General features: G+C 37.6%; 2 protein-coding genes across 2 annotated transcripts; both read right to left on the bottom strand.

The window, feature by feature from the left end:
* Nucleotides 1-6842: 6842 nt before the first annotated feature.
* LOC106415938 (precursor of CEP5-like) lies at nt 6843-8238 on the bottom strand. Its single transcript, XM_022696999.2, has 2 exons — nt 8230-8238; nt 6843-7406 (listed from the first exon to the last, which is right to left on the bottom strand). Exons 1-2 carry the CDS (start codon nt 8236-8238, stop codon nt 7017-7019), a joined length of 399 nt encoding a protein of 132 aa, XP_022552720.1. The 3' UTR covers nt 6843-7016.
* Nucleotides 8239-10321: 2083 nt separating this feature from the next.
* BNAA02G34670D lies at nt 10322-14478 on the bottom strand. Its single transcript, XM_013867087.2, has 3 exons — nt 14235-14478; nt 14013-14146; nt 10322-10561 (listed from the first exon to the last, which is right to left on the bottom strand). The coding sequence occupies exons 1-3, from the start codon at nt 14396-14398 to the stop codon at nt 10500-10502; spliced, it is 360 nt and encodes a 119-aa protein (XP_013722541.1). The 5' UTR covers nt 14399-14478; the 3' UTR covers nt 10322-10499.
* Nucleotides 14479-19201: the final 4723 nt, after the last annotated feature.

Here is a 19201-nt window from a genome sequence, read left to right as displayed (position 1 = left end):
CGACTGAAATATAAATAACCAAATTTAAATAATATAAATTGATGATAAAATAAAAATCAAGAAATAAATAAATTGAACTTTAAAAAAAAAAAGAACTTACCGATTCAACGATTTCGTTGATTCGAACCCGGGACAAGTTGGTCGAAGCCCTCGAATCGTCATCATCGGTTTGAAGCTGAGACACTTCGTCATACACCTAATTTGGACCAGGTCGACCACGTCCCTCACAAGACCATCATCAATCTGGCCGGTCTTTTTGTTGGTATACGCCCTTTTCATTAGGGCGAGATCATCAACCAGCTCGCCCTCATTTTCTTCCGCCTTGAAAAAAAATAAATTAAACAAACATTAGAAATTTGAAGAAATGCACAAAAAATAAAATTCTGAAACTTAAATAATTGAAGAAAAAGCGGTTGAACTTACCATGCGATCCCCCAGAGTGGCAATAGATTGAGCACCCAAATTATGTTTGTAGATGCCCTTCCCTTTACGGCCGCTCCTGCGGTTGTTGGAGTTGGTGAAAGAAGTTTCTTTCGTCTCTTCCTTATCCCAATGCGCACACAACTCCTTCCAGACCGTGTCGTTCATCGACCTTGGGACCTCTTAATTTAAAAAAAAAATAGTTTAATAATTTAAAAAATAGTTTAATAAATTGAAAATTGTTAATAAATTAAAAACTACCTTGTTTGCTTCCCACTTCTTCTTCCACTCGTACATCTGCTTCCCATAGTTGTCCGTAACTTTATGGATAAAATGGTGATAGATAGAGAGCGTATCATCGGAATTCCAGTTGAATTCTTGCTGAAATAGTTTAAAAATAGTTTTTAAGCACAAAAATATAAATAGTTTAATAATTACAAAAAAAAGTTTTAATAAATAAAAAATAGTTTAATAAATATATAAAATAGTTTAATAATTACAAAAAAAGTTTTAATAAATAAAAAATAGTTTAATAATTAAAAAAATATTTTTAATAATATTTAAAATGTTTAATAAATATAGAAAATAGTTTAATAATTACAAAAAAATAGTTTTAATAAATAAAAAATATAAGTAAAAATTTTGAATACTTACCGCAAACTGACGAAACCACAGATGCTGCTTCTCGAGAGGGAAGTCAGTGAAAGTCGGATGTCCCTTGTCGAGGGCCGAGTACATCATACGGTTGATCAATGCGCTGATTCCGTTCCCGGATCGGTTGAACCTAATAAAAAGAACAAATTATTAATAATGAATCAAATTTTAAGGAAAAAAATAAAAGTTTAATTACCGTGTTTGACCATGTCCATGTGGATACTCAGTGAGATAGGGAAGATGGTCACGACCGGGCTATCGAACCAACTGCACAACACTCATCACTCCCGGAGGAGCAGGAGCGGGTGCAGCAGCGGAAGCGGGAGCAGCAGGAGCGGGTAATGGAGAGGGAGATGTATGGTAGGAGCTGTGGGGCGAAACGGAATCCTGAACATGGCTGGACGAACCCCGAGACTGGCTCCCCATACCACCCCGGCTACGACGCTGGCGAGGCCTGGTCTGATCATCATTAGACCTGTAAATTAAAAAAAACAAATTTAAAAATTAGTTCTAATAATTTTAATTAAAAAACAGTTTAAATAAAAAATAGTTAAAAAAATAGTTTTTAATCACAAAAATATAAATAGTTTAATAATTAACAAAAGAAGTTTTAATAAATAAAAAATAGTTTAAAATTAAAAAAATAGTTTTAATAAATCCCAAAAACAGTTTAATAATTACAAAAAATAGTTTTAAAAATATTTAAAATGTTTAATAATTACAAAAAATAGTTTAAATAATATTAAAAATGTTTAATAAATATAGAAATTTATATTTTATATATAAAATACATAAAACGTTTTATAACCACAAAAAATGATTTTAAATATTAAATATATGATTTTAATCACAAAAAAAGTTTTATAGATTTTAAAAATGTTTAATAAATATATAAATGATTTTAAAATGCAAAAAATAGATTTTATATACAAAAAACGTTTTCAATATATATATATAATTACAAATTCGATTTTTATAACCACAAAATTAATAAAAACCAAAAAAAAAAATCCAAATCAAGTGAAATACATAATCAAACTCGATTTTACACAATCCTACCATTCAACCTAACAAAAATCTATAAATCTCATTCCAAATTCATCAAATCTACTTAAAAACCATACAAATCTACCCTAAGAGAGTAGGATAGGGTTCATACATGATTATGGGAGAGGATTAGGGCAGATTCGCCGGAAATCGCGAGAGAGAAGGGTGGAGTCGCCGGAAATCGCGAGAGGGAGAGAGAGTTCGGCGCAGAGAGGAAGAGAGAAATGGGGAAGAAGATCTGGTTCGACCTAATAAAATGACGCGTCCGACGGAAACTATCCGTCGGATTTTCGTCGGAAATATTTTACATTTCCGTCGGAATTTCCTCGGAAATCATTAATTCAATTTTCGCGAAATATTTGGCGGCTTGGTTTACCCGGTTAAATGAAAATATTCCGAGGAACCAGGTTTCCTCGGAATACCCTCGGTAATTACCGAGGAAATTTTGAGGAACCAGGGTTTGGGGTTTCAAAACATCGATTATTTTCGTCGTATTTCATTTCTTATACAATTATAATGCATACCATTGAGGATTCTTTGTATAGATGATCATAAACCATGAAATAACAAAATTTCAAAAATAATTGTAAGTATTCCCTTTACCGTTTATTAAAGTGTATAAGTGTTTCTCTTATGTTGTGTGGTTTTCGTTCATGCAATCGTAAAAGTGTTTGTTATTGGGTAAAACACCAAAGTTTGACTTCATAATCTGGTTAAGACACTTAATGAAAGTTATATACGTGTTATTCAATCCGTAAAACGTTGTTTTCGGTTTAAAATCCCTAGTTCCTCGGAATTTCCTCGGAATTTTCCGAGGGAATTCCGAGGAAAACCCTATCTTCGTCGGAATTTCCTCAGAAAATTCCTAGGAAATTCCGAGGAAAAGGTATGTATAATCAAATCCCTAAATCGACAAGATCTATTCCGAGGAAATTCCGAGGAAAACCTATATGCCCTCAGAATTTTCTCAGTATTTATATTTTTTTTTTAAAAAAAAAAAGGTCGACGCTAGTCTGTTTCCGAGTCGTCATCACCAGATGAATCTGGATCTTGGTGAAACTCTCCAATCACTGGTTCATCCTCTACGTGAACGGCGGCTTCCTCTCCGAAGTCGGTTAAATCGACTACAAGGCCAACTCCACCTAAATCTTCTGCTGCACTTAAGTTGCCGGATGTGCTTGGTTGTAGTGGGTCTTCCAGCTCAGAACTTCCCTGAACTCGGCCTCTCGGGTTGAGTCTTGTAACAGTAACTCATGGATCATATGCTGGAAAATACCATATGCTGAAAAATCACTTATTGTCCATCCAGATAACATACGTTGTCCATCCAAATAACATACCATATACTGGAAAATCACTTATTGTCCACATTAGTACTGCCCGCATTTGAAAGTTTTCTTTATACGAAACATCGTATGTTTCAGCACCTTGAGCCCATAGTTGTTGCAACTCATATATTAGTGGCTGAAGAAACACATCAAGTGATCTCTTAGGATGCTCTGGTCCGGGAACGAGAATCGAGAGAAACAAAAACTCTCGTCGCAAGCACAAGTTTGGGGGTAGGTTGTATGGTGTAAGAATGATTGGCCATAGAGAATACTGTCTTCCACTCTTGCCAAACGGGCTGAAACCATCAGTACATAATCCAAGGTAGACATTTCTTCTCTCATACGCAAAGTCGGGATACTTTGATTGGAAATGCTTCCACGCTTTTGCATCTGAAGGATGTCTGATCTCACCATCTGTTGAGTGCTCCGCATGCCATCTCATTGGTTGCGCTGTGCGTTCAGACAGATACAACCTCTGCAACCTTTATGTCAAAGGCAAATACCACATCCTTTTATATGGCATTGGAACTCTTCCACTCGTATCTTTATAACGAGGCTTCCCACAAAATTTGCATGAAACCCGCTGTTCATCCGCCCTCCAATAAATCATGCAGTTGTCTCTGCATACATCTATTACCTGATACGATAAACCAAGATCAGCTACGAGTTTCTGAACCTCGTAGTATGAGCCAGGAGCTACATTATCTTCGGGTAGAATACTTTTTACATAATCAGCAATCGCATCCACACAGTCTTCAGCCAAATTATAATCCGTCTTAATGCCCATCAATCTTGTAGCATATGATAAAGCTGAATGACCATCTCTGCAACCTTCGTACAATGGTTGCTTTCCAGCATCCAACATATCATAAAATCTCCTAGCTTCGGCATTGGGTAAATCTTCCCCTCTAAAATGATCATTTACCATCTGCTCAGTACCTACACCATAATGTACATCCGTTCTAATTGGTTCTTCTAATCTAACCGCTGGCTGAGGTTCCCTAGTACTACCATGTTCATAATCAGTTTCCCCATGATGATACCAAATTTTGTAACTTCGTGTAAACCCACTCAAATATAGATGAGTCCAAACATCCCACTCTTTAATAACCTTTTTATTTTTACAATTAGAGCAAGGACATCTTAACATACATGTTTTTGCTTCCGGTTGTCGGTGAACTAACCCCATGAATTCGGTTATACCTCGTTGGTATTCTTCCGTAAGCAATCTCGTGTTCGGATCCAAATGAGGTCGATCGATCCAAGAACGAAAATAATTTGAAGAAGACATGTTTTTTATGAATCAAATTCGTGTGTAAAGAGAGTGAGAGGGAGGATGAAGATATGGAGTGAATGAAGAGGAACAGGGGTGCTTGTATTTATAGTTGAAATCCTGCCGACAGACCGAGGAAATTCCGACGGAATTCCGATGCCAACGGCTAGTTCGTCGGAATTTCCTCGGAATTTTTAAAATCCCCCCAACGGCTCTCCAACGGCTCTCTAACGTCTATAATATTTCCTCGGAATTCATCGATTTTTTCCAAGGAATACAATTTTCCTCGGTATTCCATAAAAATATTCCGACGGAATGATATTTCCTCGGAATTCTGTCGGTATATTCCGAGGAAATTCCGAGGAAACCAATTTTGTGTTTCCTCGGAATATCCTCAGAAATTCCTCGGTATTTTCTGAGGATTTCATTTTCCGTCGGAACGTCCGTCAGAATACCGATGTTTTCTTGTAGTGAATGTTTCAAAATAAATCTACGTCAAAGTATTTCACTGAAGGAACATTACAAAATTTTCAAGTGATATTAACTGATTGAACCAATTTCACTTGAAAATTTTATATTGACACTTGTTGTAATTGTGCTATACATTTGGTAGTGGGAATATCCCATATTTTTGAATATTCGTACTACTATGCCCTAAAAGCCACTGGCCTAAAAGTATGTGTGCAGCCATATGATGACATGTTAAAAAGTGAGAAGGTTGTTTTTTATTAATTATTTGGTTGGTTCCCAGACGCAGGGAAGTCCTTCGAGAGGCCTACCACAGTCTCCTACCACTTGACTTTTCTTTTACTTTCAATATATTTTGCACAGGAACCTGTATTCTTTATGCGATAAATCATTTGCCATATTTATTTATTTTTTTGACAGAGGTGCCACAATTACTTTTTGAGGAAGTGATAAAAGAGTTGACAAAAAAAGAGAGGAAGTGATAAAAGCCAAAAGGCTGGGAGGTAGAAGTGCAATTTGCTATTGTTTCATAACGATGACAAAAAGTAGAGTAATTAACATTACAATCTCAACCTCAACCTCAAAGTTATAACTTATAACTTTATTATGATGAATAAATAATTAAACACCAACTTACCAAGAGATGTCTTTATTTATAATATAAGTTCAAAGTAAACATTTAGTTATTTGTAAACCCTCAGTTCACCGCAGCACCATTGCCGTTGCTTTATCACCATATAACACATACTATAAGCAGATCTGACTATAAGAACATCATATAGAGAAAAAAATTTACGAAAACGAATCTCACCACAGTTTGTAAGGTCTTTTTGTATGGTATTTTTGCATGTGAGGCCTTGCTGATTCTTTGACATTTTAGCATCCAGAGTTAAAAAGAGTTAATTATATTTTATAAATTATATATATATATATATATATTGATTTTTAGGGTGATTCAAATATATGTTTTCAATTTATCAAAAAATATATATCTTTTTAAAGTATTCTGGCATACAAAATATATATGTCTTTTAAAGGTTTTTTGACGCATACAAAATACGTATAGTGGCTATTGTTTTATTTATTACTCATTCTGTTTCGAATTATTTGTCGTTCTAGAGAAAAAAATTCGTCACAAAACAAGTATGTTTTAAAGTTCGCAAAACTTATTAATCTTAATCTCCTATCAATTTTTTTTTATTGGTTGAAATATGATTAGGTGTATAGGTAATGATGTTTTCTATTAGAAATATACGAAATTAAATATTTTCTTAATTTGTGTGCAATTACCTAAAACGACAATTAAATCGAAATTGATGAAGTAGTTAGTAATAATTCAAATTACAACTCTACAATATTTCTATAGATATCTGTTTTGGAATTAATAAAACAAGTTCATTATTATATCAAATTTTATAGATTTTTAAGTAGATAGTTTTAGCAATGTTTAAAAGTCATAAACGTTGTATCTGTGTTTTAAAACTTCAAATATTTATATAAAACCTTAAACTAATAACCAGTTCTTATGATTAATTATTGTGGCCAATATTTAACAATGTGTATATGTTGTAGTTTCCGAATGATTGCTTATATACGCATGATGAGGTATCATCTGTACTCAACCTCGACTGGAAAAGAAAACCTAAACCATTTGTATTCCAAGAAGTAAATTGAAGATTTTTTTTCATCGAACATCGTTACGTACGTATTATAAGTGGAACTGCATGCACATGATTAAAAGACAATAGTAAATCATACGTTTACAAATCACAAGTACACATATACACATGCATATGTGGATTAACCATTGCATAGAAATGTTTAGTTTAGTTGTGCGATAAACTATGGCCAATCCCAGGGCTATGACCAGGTGTTGTAGGCCTGAAATCTTCTGCATATTTACCTTCCGGTGGTGGCGACGGAGGTGGCTGCGAGAGCTGGACCGCCTTTTCATCAACTATCAGATCGTTGTTCATAGCCTTCATCGTCTTGCTATCATCATGACCAACATTCATCTTATCATCAACTTTCATGTTTCTTAGGGTTCGTCCATGGACGCAATTAAACCCATTAAAAAGCACCATCATTAAAACAACGCAAACGAACAATGTTTTCTTTTGACCCATAGAAGACTCCACTGGAGAAAAAAATGGGAGATGGAAAAGAAAACAGAAAAAGAGAGAGATATGAGAGGTTGTGTGAAGTAATACTTGCTTCTATGGGGGCATTTATATAGAGATTGTGTACGTGCTTAATTGTTGAAAATAAACTATTGAATTATAAAGTCGATATATTTTGTTTATTAGAAAAGTTACAAAGTAGGTCGCATGCTAGTGATATTCTTTCAAAATAAAATGATTGCAAGAAAAACAAGCAGTTCACTGAATCGAAAATTTAAGCTACCTAAATAATGTCAATTATAGAAAAAGACATCGCCGAAGCATAATAGCTCTACAACCATTAAAGTTCGTCCGACTCCGAATCAAGACACTAGCGGTCAGGAGGCTATTCACTCTTTAGTCTCTTAATTACAGTATCTGTACAAATTAATAATATTATAATCATCATAGTACTTTATTTATAAATGTATTAATTTTAAACGATTTAATTAATTGGTAGATTTTATATTATTAGATATTTTTAAACAAATATTCATTTTATAATTTTTTATATTGATTAATTATTTAAAATTAATTTTTATTTATATTAGAATAATTAGTGTTTTGGTCAGGGCCGGTTGGTATATCGAAATTATATATATATATATATATATTAGTGTTTAGAATAAATAATATTAGAACACTTTGAAATGATAACAACTAAAGATATATTTTATTTGTACAAACATTTTTTGTTAAAACTTATTTTTCTTTGTTCACCACTGTATCTACCGTAAAGTACTGTACATTCACACATACACTAAATGCAGAAGAAGAAAAAAACAATAATAACTCATCCAAATAAACTAAAAGAACTTCGGCTCTAATCCGTTTAGTTCGGTTTTGGTTTAACCAAAGAGTTGTTGAATTACAGCCTCACCGTTTCCATTGTATTGTGATAAAAGTTACTTGCATCAGACCTCGGCAGAGCCAAAAAATCCTAATACTTCGGTTCTGTTTTCTTTATATCGGTTCTGTGTAGAATCCATCCTTGCTGCGGGTGGGCATCGGTGGGTGGTTTTTTCCTTACCGGAGAAGAAGCAGCAATGTCATCAACGTCGTGATTTAAAATAAAAAGAAATCTAACCCACAAAGGCTATGTCACGTGACATAGGGGTGGGGTTCGAATAGATACACATTCAGATTCGGATCGGATATTTCTACATAGAGGTATAGAAATCGTTAGGATATTTCTACATTTCGGATCGGGTTTGGTTAGGGCATCTCCATCCCCACTTCATAATTTACTCCGAAAATAGAGTGGAAAATGGAGTATAAACAAAAAATAAAAAATCTCTCCATTTATGGAGTAATCACTTTTTTGTTTCTTCACTATTCTATTTTCCACTTCATTTTGCAGTAAATTATGGAGTGGGGATGGAAATGCTCTTATTTTGGGTCAGTTTCGAATATTTAGATTTTTAAAAAAAAATTAAATTTTTCACTGTCTAAGTTTTTTGTATTTGAAATATATACTTTTTAACTTAACTAGTTTTCTAATTTTTAATAGATTAAATTATTAATAGGTTTAAAGATAAAACTTTAAATCATAAAAATGCTAATTTAGTTGTTGTTTTAAAATTTTGGATGTAACTTTTATTAATATAAAAAACAAGAGTTTAATTTATATTTTAAGTGAGTAGCAAATGATTTTGCCCATAATTATATGTATTATCTGATTTTGATCCAAGTACATCATTAATATAAATATTTTGAATAAAATTAAAAAAGTAAACTAGAAATGTAAAATTAAATATTCATATATTCGGTTATCTTCGTATATTCATTCGAATTCGGATATTTCCCGTTCAAGTTTAGATATCTAATCTCTCCTAGTTTAATACCCATTCAAGTATTTTACTATTTGGTTCAAATTGCTCACCCGTAACGTGACATTTGAGTGATTGACATTTACATAACCGCCGGTAAAAATGTATACAGTAGATTCATTGTTTTACTTGGGTTTAAAACGCTTATCAGTTTATAAAATAAAACCAAGATTTGTCTAGGGATGTCAAAATGGGTCATGATCTATGGGTTGACTCAACCCAAGTTGATCCATTAACCCAAATGAACTGATTATTTTTGATTCAATAGGTTAATGGGTTAATAGGTTAATGGGTTAACAAGTTAATGGATTTATTGGGTTGGGTCAACTCTGACCTATTTGGTTTTCAAATAAAAAAAACATGAGTAAACCACCCAATTCTAAGGTTTGATAGAATTGGGAAATCATAAGTTTCTCTAAAGTTCAATCATTTATTCGGTAAAATGCGTTTTCTGCTAAAATTCACAAAAATATGTTTCCCGCCAAACCCCTCCCCCCTCCCAAAATTCATTTTCCCGCCAAAACTGTAAAAGTCGTTTTCCTGCAAAACTACGTTTTCCCGCAAAAACGTGTTTCCTGCAAAAACACGTTTTACCCAAAAATATGTTTTTCTGCTAAAACCGCAAAAACACATTTTCCGCTAAAACTACGAAACGTGTTTTCCCGCCAAAACTGCAAAAACTCGTTTTCCTGCAAAAACGTGGTTTCCTGCCTAAATCGCAAAAAACGTGTTTTTCACCAAAACTACAAAAAAACGTTTTCTCATTTCGATCAACTTAGTCTTAACTTAAAAATAAATCATTATAAAGATGTTGGGTTGATGGATCAACCATTAACTCATCTAACCTATTTAATTCAATGGTTATGGAACAATTCAACACATCTAACTTATTTATATTAAATAGATTAGATTGATCCATGATCCATTAACAGTAAACCCATTTGGATTATGGATTGGGTTTATCCATTCTGACACCCTTAGATTTGTGTATGAATTGTGAAAGGCGTGTACATCTATTTATGAATTTTCATTACAGGCCAAACAAGATAAGAGGCGACTACACGTGTAGACATTCGGGTGGCATGCATGAGCCCCGCTCAGTTGAGAAGGATCAGTACGAGTGAGTTAATTACATATGCCATGGATAAACAAGTGTCCTAGTCTTACTGATATAACTCAGTGATGATGGTAACAAAAATAAAAATAAAAACCAAAATTACCGGGTCCAAAAACACAATAGAAAGCTTGAGCAAGAATCTACATAGCACAAGTTTGATTTTATTTATTATAAAATTAAATAGAAAAGCAAAACGAAAATTGTTTACGTCTGGTTCCTAACTTTCTCCTCCTCCTTGGCTTCGCTACCTTGAGTTGTGTCGTAATCTTCCCAAAATGAAAATACATACACAATCGTAAACAATCACCATCGATTAAGAGATATTTACTTGTATTGTACATATAATAAAGTGTTGTGTATGAAGAGGTCACACAGCTTGTTGCTACGACCTGGAACTCCTCCCCCCTCGATTCTGTTATTAGTAAGTTGAATGCGGTTCGACGAAGCATAATTCAATGGGCTAAGGAACAGCAGCAGCAAAACAACCTAGCTATTAAACGTAACCAAGAGGCGCTAGAGTCTGCTCTCTCAAGCTCTGCTCCTGATCCCATCCTGATCGAGACAATTAATGCTGAGTTACGTCAAGCTTACCAGGCCGAAGAACAGTTCTGGCATCAAAGGAGTCGAATTCAATGGCTCAAGCAAGGAGATAGGAATACGGGCTTCTTTCATGCAGCGACCAGAGCACGACGAACAATCAATACTATTCCGGTCTTAGAAGATGAACATGGAGGAGTAGTGTACGAGGAACATGAGATTGCCCGAGTGATCTCTACATACTTCACTCAGATTTTTACATCAAATGATAACAACTCCTTCACCCAGATTCACGGACTGCTCACTAGGAAGGTGACCCCGGAAATGAACTCTATGCTTACAGCAATACCGAGTGATTCGGAAATTAAGGAGGCAATGAAATCTATCAATGGAGGCAAGGCCCCGGGACCAGACGGGTTCTCCGCTACCTTCTACCAATCATACTGGCACATTGTGGGTCGGGATGTAACAAAAGATGTCAGGGAGTTCTTCACTTCGAACAGACTACACCCGCGGCAAAATGAAACACACGTCAGGCTTATTCCTAAAGTCACGGGCGCAAGATCAGTTGCTGAGTATCGCCCAATTGCTCTCTGAAATACTCACTACAAGATCATTGCAAAGATTCTTACCCGGAGACTTAAACCGCTGCTGCCTCTACTCATCTCCAATACGCAATCAGCCTTTGTAGCGGGACGAGCAATCTCGGACAACGTCCTCATCACCCATGAAACTCTACACTATCTAAAGACTTCGGAGGCGAAGAAACGATGTACCATGGCTGTTAAAACAGACATGAGCAAGGCGTATGATAGGATCGAGTGGAGTTTCATAAGGGAGGTGCTTGAGCTGCTCGGATTTGATGCAGTTTGGATCTCATGGATCATGAGTTGTATTGAGTCTGTATCCTATTCCTTCCTGATCAATGGAGCACCTCAAGGCTCTGTCCGACCATCACGAGGGCTCAGACAAGGCGACCCACTGTCACCCTACATATTTATATTATGTACCGAAGTCTTATCGGCCTTGTGTGCCAAGGGACAGGCAGATGGGTCTCTTACGGGAGTTAAGGTGTCTCGAAACAGCCCACCAGTCAACCACCTGCTCTTCGCTGATGACACTATGTTTTTCTGCAAATCTAAACCGTCTTGCGTCTCGGCTCTAATGAAAATTATATCTACCTACGAAGCAGTCTCGGGCCAGAAGATTAATCCGCAGAAATCAGCTATTACGTTTTCTGCAAAAACACCAGCCTGTGTCCGTGCTAGAGTCAAAGAAACCATGGCGATTTCTTTGGAGGGAGGGGTTGGTAAATATCTTGGCCTACCCGAGCAATTCGGGCGCAGAAAGAGAGACATCTTTGCATCTATCATGGACCGGATAAGGCAAAAAGCACACAGCTGGACGGCAAAGTTTCTCTCAGACGCAGGAAAACAGATTATGCTCAAGTCGGTCTTAGCTGCTATGCCATGTTATGCTATGTCGTGCTTTAAACTCCCGAGGTCGCTGTGTAATCAAATACAGTCGATACTTACTCGCTTTTGGTGGGATACAGTCCCCGAAAAGAGGAAGATGTGCTGGGTTTCTTGGGAGACAATGGCCTTACCCAAGTATGCTGGAGGTCTTGGGTTTAGAGACATCGAAACTTTCAACGACTCGCTGCTGGCCAAAATTGGATGGAGACTGATCAAAGACCCACAGTCACTGCTTGCTAGAGTCTTGATGGGTAAGTATTCTCGGAACTATTCCTTCTTGGATTGCCCTATTCCATCTACAGCTTCGCACGGTTGGAGAAGTATATTTGCGGGAAGAGAGATTCTGCGAAAAGGAGTTAGCTGGGCAGTGGGAGATGGTGAGACTATCCGGTTGTGGGACGATCCTTGGCTCTCCTTTGACGCTCCCTGCCAGCCAATGGGTCCCCCGAATTCGACTTCGCAATTCATGAAAGTCAAAGACCTTCAGTGCCCGCTCTCCAATCAGTGGGACTTGGAGAAAATCAGAAGCGTCCTTCCTCAGTATGAGGACTCTATTTTGAGGATAAAAACCAGCTCGACACAAGCCTCAGATACTTTGACTTGGCTTCCAGAGAAATCGGGTGAATACTCAACAAAAACAGGCTACGGATTGGGAATGACCTTTGATAAGGCTGTTATCGGCGCAAGCGACCCTGTTCACTGGTTAAGGGATATCTGGAACCTTAAAACAAGTCCCAAGTTAAAGGACTTTTTATGGAGAGTTATCAAGAGGGCGATACCTGTCAGTTCTAACCTGGAGAGACGAGGATTCCCGAGCTTCAACTGCAAAAAGTGTGGTATACACGAAGATGATCTACACGTTTTCCTCAAGTGCTCTCTTGCGGAGGAAGTATGGAGTCAAATCCCAACAACCCAACTACCCGTCAATACTATATCCTTCGTGGCGGAGCTGATCAAGAGTGGCGTGAATTACATTCCACTACCACCGACTGGGCTGAGTTTTCCACTATGGCCATGGGTAATGTGGAACTTATGGAAAGCAAGAAATAAGTTAGTTTTTGAAAACAGAGCCTTCACAGCCCAAGAGATAGTCCTTAAAAGCATTAAAGATGCTAAAGAATGGAGTGATGCTCAGGTAGGGAACAATGTGGAACCTCCTAGCAACACCTATCAAAATCTATCTAGGCCCCGCCCCATTTACCTTCCTCCGACGATCCAACCTGACATACTGATTTGTAAAGTTGACGCTGCTTGGAATGCAAACTCTGGAGAGTGTGGTATAGGGGGCATTTTCTCTGGCGATAGTACTCGGTCCCTTCACAATGTGTCCGAAGCTCACAGCCATGTTTCATCAGCTTTAATGGCGGAAGCCATTGCTGTCCATCGCGCGGTTTCACTTGCCGTTTATTCAAACGTCCGATCCCTAGCGGTTCTGTCGGATTCCCAATCTCTAATCAAACTCTTGAAGACGGGAGGGTCTCAACCTGAACTGTTCGGTATCATGTTTGATATCTATCACTTTGTTTCTCTCTTTGATGTAATATCCTTCGATTTCATCCCTAGGAGCCTTAACGCTGAAGCTGATTCTGTGGCAAAATCAGCCTTGGCTATGTTTGTAATGAACTCCTCTAGTGGGAGGTAAACCCAATTTGATTAATGCAATGTTTGTTTGTCAAAAAAAAAAAATAAAGTGTTGTGAAATTACCAGGGGGGTTCTCATGGACCTTATCATTGTTGTCCTTTTGGAAAGTTTGATTTCCTCCATAGGTTCCTCCAAACCCTTCTTCATCAGACCTCGTTGCGTACCCTTCTCCAAACGAATGCGACATGATCACGTCCCTGCTCCATTTTCATCAAAAGATAATGGAGCAAAAACATTAAAATAACTTCCAAACGCTATTACACATACAAAGTGGACAAGACAAACCCGGTTTTCTCGTTTGGATTTTCAGGCTTCTTATCCATCTTTTGCTGGTCAGAAGCGGTCGCAAAACTAAGTCCGGTAACGTTGTTGCCAGTTCTACACCGAGGTGACAAGAAAGAGACAGTTGTTGAAGATAGTGGTCGGATAGTCTTAAACACGTAGATCATTTCTCACCTTTCTGAGGTTTTTTTGAAGCCTTTGAATTTATAGAGAGGAAGTAGTTTCTACTTCTTACAAGAAGATTATAAGTTTAAAGAACTCTTTACGTAATAGTTAATACTAGGGGACTGACACGAGTAATGTACATTATGTACTACGTGGTGCATTTTGAATAAAGAAAGGTTATAAAAGGTGGAGTTAGTAAAAGTTCTTCAAAAAAAAAAAAAAATGGAGTTATCGAATTTTATCACGTCAGGGCTAAAGCCTAAGAGCATCTCCAACTCCACTCTATTTTTTATTCTAAAATAGAGTTTAGAGTAAGAAATGCTCTAATAGTATTCTATTTCTCACTCTATAATAGAGTGAAAAATAGGTTTACTCCAAATATAGAGTAATTTGTTTTTTTTTGTTCATCATTCTTTTTTCTACTTTAAAATAGAATAGCATAGGAGCAAATTCAAACTCTATTATAGAGTTACTCTATTTTAGAATAAAAAATAGAGTAAGCCATTGGAGATGGTCTAAAGCTTTAATTAAGCATCTCTGTTTCCCCTAGTACGACGGTGTCTTGCCAAGCTTTCGTCACGTGGAGCTCTGACGAAATGTGGCGGGTGAAGAAAGGAGTCGAGTAACGTGTTTGTCAGAGATGCCATACCACACGATGCGACGGTTTATATTTCAATGACAAATCCTATCTTACCAATTTGAGCCGCAAAGAAAAGTTAATAAAAACCCAAGCAAGCTGGTCTAGAGTTATTCGGCCTATCAGATTTTGCTACCGACCCAATCCAAAATAGTTCAGAGTGTTGATTTGAAAATCGTGGTCATTAAAAGTGAATCAGCCACAAAGCTTAAAACCCAGACTGATCTAGTCTTTGCTTGATCAGAGCCCTATTTTTATTGCTGTTTTCTTTTCTTCAGATGGACACAATTGGATCTCTAGTTTCCAGTCTAATTATTTATTAACATCCATCCAATCCACTAATCCAGAGTTAATAAGAAAATAATATTAAAAACTGCTTATATCACCAAGTGTAGTGTTCCAGGAAATGATTAAAAGAGAAATATATCAAACAAATAAAGTTTTCTTTTGTTTGTAATCACTTTATTACACACTTCAGGTGTCAAAATGTAAAAACCCATCATGAGCTTATCAACACTGTAACAAGTAGAAAACTATTTTTCTTTTGGTCTTCTTCTAATTCCATTTTCCTTCTCTCCTGATATTGTTATTAATTATTCTGATGACATAAAAAGTAATAAAGCATATGGGTGCTACTTTGCATGTGTGTGAGGGGAATCAATTAATAGACGCGAGCTTTGGGAGGGAAAGTGTCAATCGAGAGTGTCCATGTGAACAGGCCTATACTCCAACCTCACCTTCTCATCTTCCCAGTATCCCAATTGTTTGATCCAAAAATGGTATTTATGCTGGTAGTGTTTATTGAATCAATACAATAAAAGAATCTAAGAATAAAATTAGATTCTTGAGGTTTAGGAGAAATAATCAAATGAAATCAAATGGGAAAAGAACATAAAATAGATTTCATTGATTAAAGGTTCATCACCAAAATGATTACAAAGGTAAAGTGAACCTTAAAATACAAAATCTATATGAAAGTATTTTCTTAAGTCTAAAAAGAGGTCAAAATCCTTTCTCATATGGAGGTAGTTCTCCATTTATAGAAGAAAGATGTTTAGGGTTTTATAAAGAAAGTGGGCCTAATTAAATGTCTAATGGGCCTTTGAGGGAGGATGTAAATCCACCCCCAACAGTAAGCCTCCCAAGTTCGTAGAGAGAGATGAAGTCGATCTCTATGAATTTTACGAATAGGGTTTATTAGACAATTAATTAGACACATTCACGCCTATGACGATTTAAACGAGTTTATTTCGAACTTGTGCCTAGTAAAAAGCAAGTTTGCTTTATACTCGTGCTTAGCGAAAGACGAGTTTACTTGACTCATGCTAAGACAGAGGCGAGTTTACTGAGAACTCGTGCCTAGTGGAAGGAGAGCTTCTGTAAACTAATGCCTAGCCAAAGATGAGTTTTTGTAAACTCGTGTCTAACAACAAGCGAGTCGACCGCAAACTCGTGCCTAATAAAAAGCAAGTTCAATTTAAACTCGTGCCGAAAATACACGTTTACCGAACTATTGCCGACCCGAAGTCTCGTGTTGTGTTGAGATCGTGTGCCCCGAGCAAGTTGTTGGCTTGTGTGTTCATCAGGCTATGATGATGTTGAGAAAGCGTGCTGGTTTGTGTCGCTTGTACTGCTTCCAGCAAGCTCGTAGCTGAGGGCTGTCCTTTGAAGCATGAGTACATGATGGTGGTAGCCGCTTGTTGGCTATGTTTTTCTCTTTGGCTCTGCTTTGTGGTGGAGAAGATGGAGTGGTTGCCGAGAGAGAGACAATGAGCTCGAACTCCTTTCTTCTTCGGTCTCATGTAGGCAACCGTATGAAACGTGATCGAGTCATCATCTCCACCACACATGTTACCGAGCGCCTTTTTGGTTTTCCACTTGACTAGAACGTGATGTTACTCTGAATCACTTGACCACTTGAGTAAGTCCACTGAATCAGTAGTGACGGTGCTAACACGACCAGAATGAAGAGCCACCAAAGAGACCAACAAACGACTTGCTGAGATGGAGATCTCGTCGAGACGGATAGCTATGAATCGAGAGGAGACCTCGCCGAGATGGACGGCCATGGATCAAGAAGAGACCTCGCCGAGATGAGATGGTGTAGTTATCTCTTATCCAAGCCGAGCTTAAAATGAGTTCGTCTAGAGCTTGTGCCGGTTGCGGCAAGCTCGTTGAGAGAATTTGAGCTCGTCATTCTTGGTGCGGGTCACTTGTCTGCTTCTCGATTGCAGAGATCACAAATATGCTGAGAAGGTTTCGTCTCGAGCCTCCGGACGTCTCTTGTGGCGAGGTGGCTTCAGGACTCCACGTTACTCCCGGTTCTGATTTTTCTTTTTGGCTTGACAATCGTGATTGACTCTGGTTCATCAAAACCACAATCATGATTAGATCAAACAAAATCCAAATAAAAGAAAAAACACACGTTTTGTTTCAATATTAAGCAAGCGGTGGAGCTAGTTTCTCGTTAACATGACAATTATTAGTTATTAACATGTATAGGCTACGAGCAATAATAATATGAGTTATCTCATAAGTAATAGAACACTTATCTTTTAGCAGGAGGAGAATTGTTTCGAGGTGGACCCGATGTTGTGGTCATGTCTCTTGGGAGAGCTTTCTTGAAATAAAATCGAGAGGTTGATGATACCATAACACCTTCACCAAAGCTCTTTTACCCCAAGATAAGATCCGAGCTCTGTTTGTGACGTCCAGTTTTGGCTTCTCGGTGTTGGCGTCCTCGAACCTTTGAGCTGCTCTAAATATCATGACGGAGCATGAGCTTGTTCTTGCAGGATCAGGTGATGGGCTATCATAACAGTCATGCGAGATCAGGTGATGAGCTTGTTCTTACTGAACTCTTCTTCTCTCCTGTTCGCGCCAGTTGCGGAGACCTTAGAACTCTGCGGCCTTAAATGAATTCATCAACTGAGCCTCTCTGAAACTTGAAGCTTTCACCATTGCTTGACAAAGTAGCAGGTGCGATGCTTTCCGTTAAGACCATGTCTGGCATGACCACGCATCTTCATGATTGAGCCATAGGTAGCGTTGGATGAGATCAAACTCGTGAGCTCTGCCAAGATCAAGCTTGTGAGCCCTGTTGCAATCTTCTCAATCGAAAGGACGAGACGAGAAGCTCGTGCGGAGATGGCAACTTGTGACGAGGTGTCCCTTGCTGCTGAGATTAAGCGCGACCTGTTCTTGGAGATTAAGCGCGATCTCAAGTCAGATTGATGAGTTGTCTGAACGGAAAGCTCAAGCTCAATGCTCTCCACCGACGAGCTCTTCTCGGACGGAAAGCTCTCTGGTCCGTAGATGAAGAGCTCTGGGTCGGGACTTTTGCGCAGAAGCGGACGAGACGCCGTCAACTTCACCGGCGGATCGAGACGGAAGCTTCACCGGCGGGTCGAGACGAAATCTTCACCGGCGCGTCGATGAGGATAGAGACGACAAGCTCTACGAGGATCTTGGTTCTTTGGTGGGTCAATCCGCAGCTAAGCTTTGTCGTTGGTTGAAGAAAGGTTCAAACTTTGACCCGTTATCGTCAGTATCTCTCGCTCTGTAGAACCAAAACCCAGAAACAAGACGACATTGCAATTCTTTTTTTTTTTTTTTTTTGATTTGTTTTGAAGATAGTTCTCCTTGGCCCCTCCTTCTAGCGCCAACTGTTTGATCCAAAAATGGTATTTATGCTGGTAGTGTTTGTTGAATCAATACAATAAGAGAATCTAAGAATAAAATTAGATTCTTGAGGCTTAGGAGAAATAATCAAATGAAATCAAATGGGAAAAGAACATAAAATAGATTTCATTGATTAAAGGTTCATCACCAAAATGATTACAAAGGTAAAGTGAACCTTAGAATACAAAATCTATATGAAAGTATTTTCTTAAGTCTAAGAAGAGGTCAAGATCCTTTCTCATATGGAGGTAGTTCTCCATTTATAGAAGAAAGATGTTTAGGGTTTTATAAAAAAAGTGGACCTAATTAAATGTCTAATGGGCCTTTGAGGGAGGATGTAAATCCACCCCCAACACCAATGTAATGTATGCTTCATCCATTCTCCATCCTCTCTTTTCTTCAGTCATTATTAGAGATGGCAAAAGAAGAACCTGCCCGCGGGCCAGGCCCGTGTGAACTTGCTTCGGGTCGGGATTGGGTTCTAAGA

Source organism: Brassica napus, unplaced genomic scaffold (genome assembly GCF_020379485.1).
Source record: "Brassica napus cultivar Da-Ae unplaced genomic scaffold, Da-Ae ScsIHWf_732;HRSCAF=1062, whole genome shotgun sequence".
Classification (NCBI taxonomy): domain Eukaryota; kingdom Viridiplantae; phylum Streptophyta; class Magnoliopsida; order Brassicales; family Brassicaceae; genus Brassica; species Brassica napus.
This window is presented reverse-complemented; position numbering and strand designations above follow the sequence as displayed.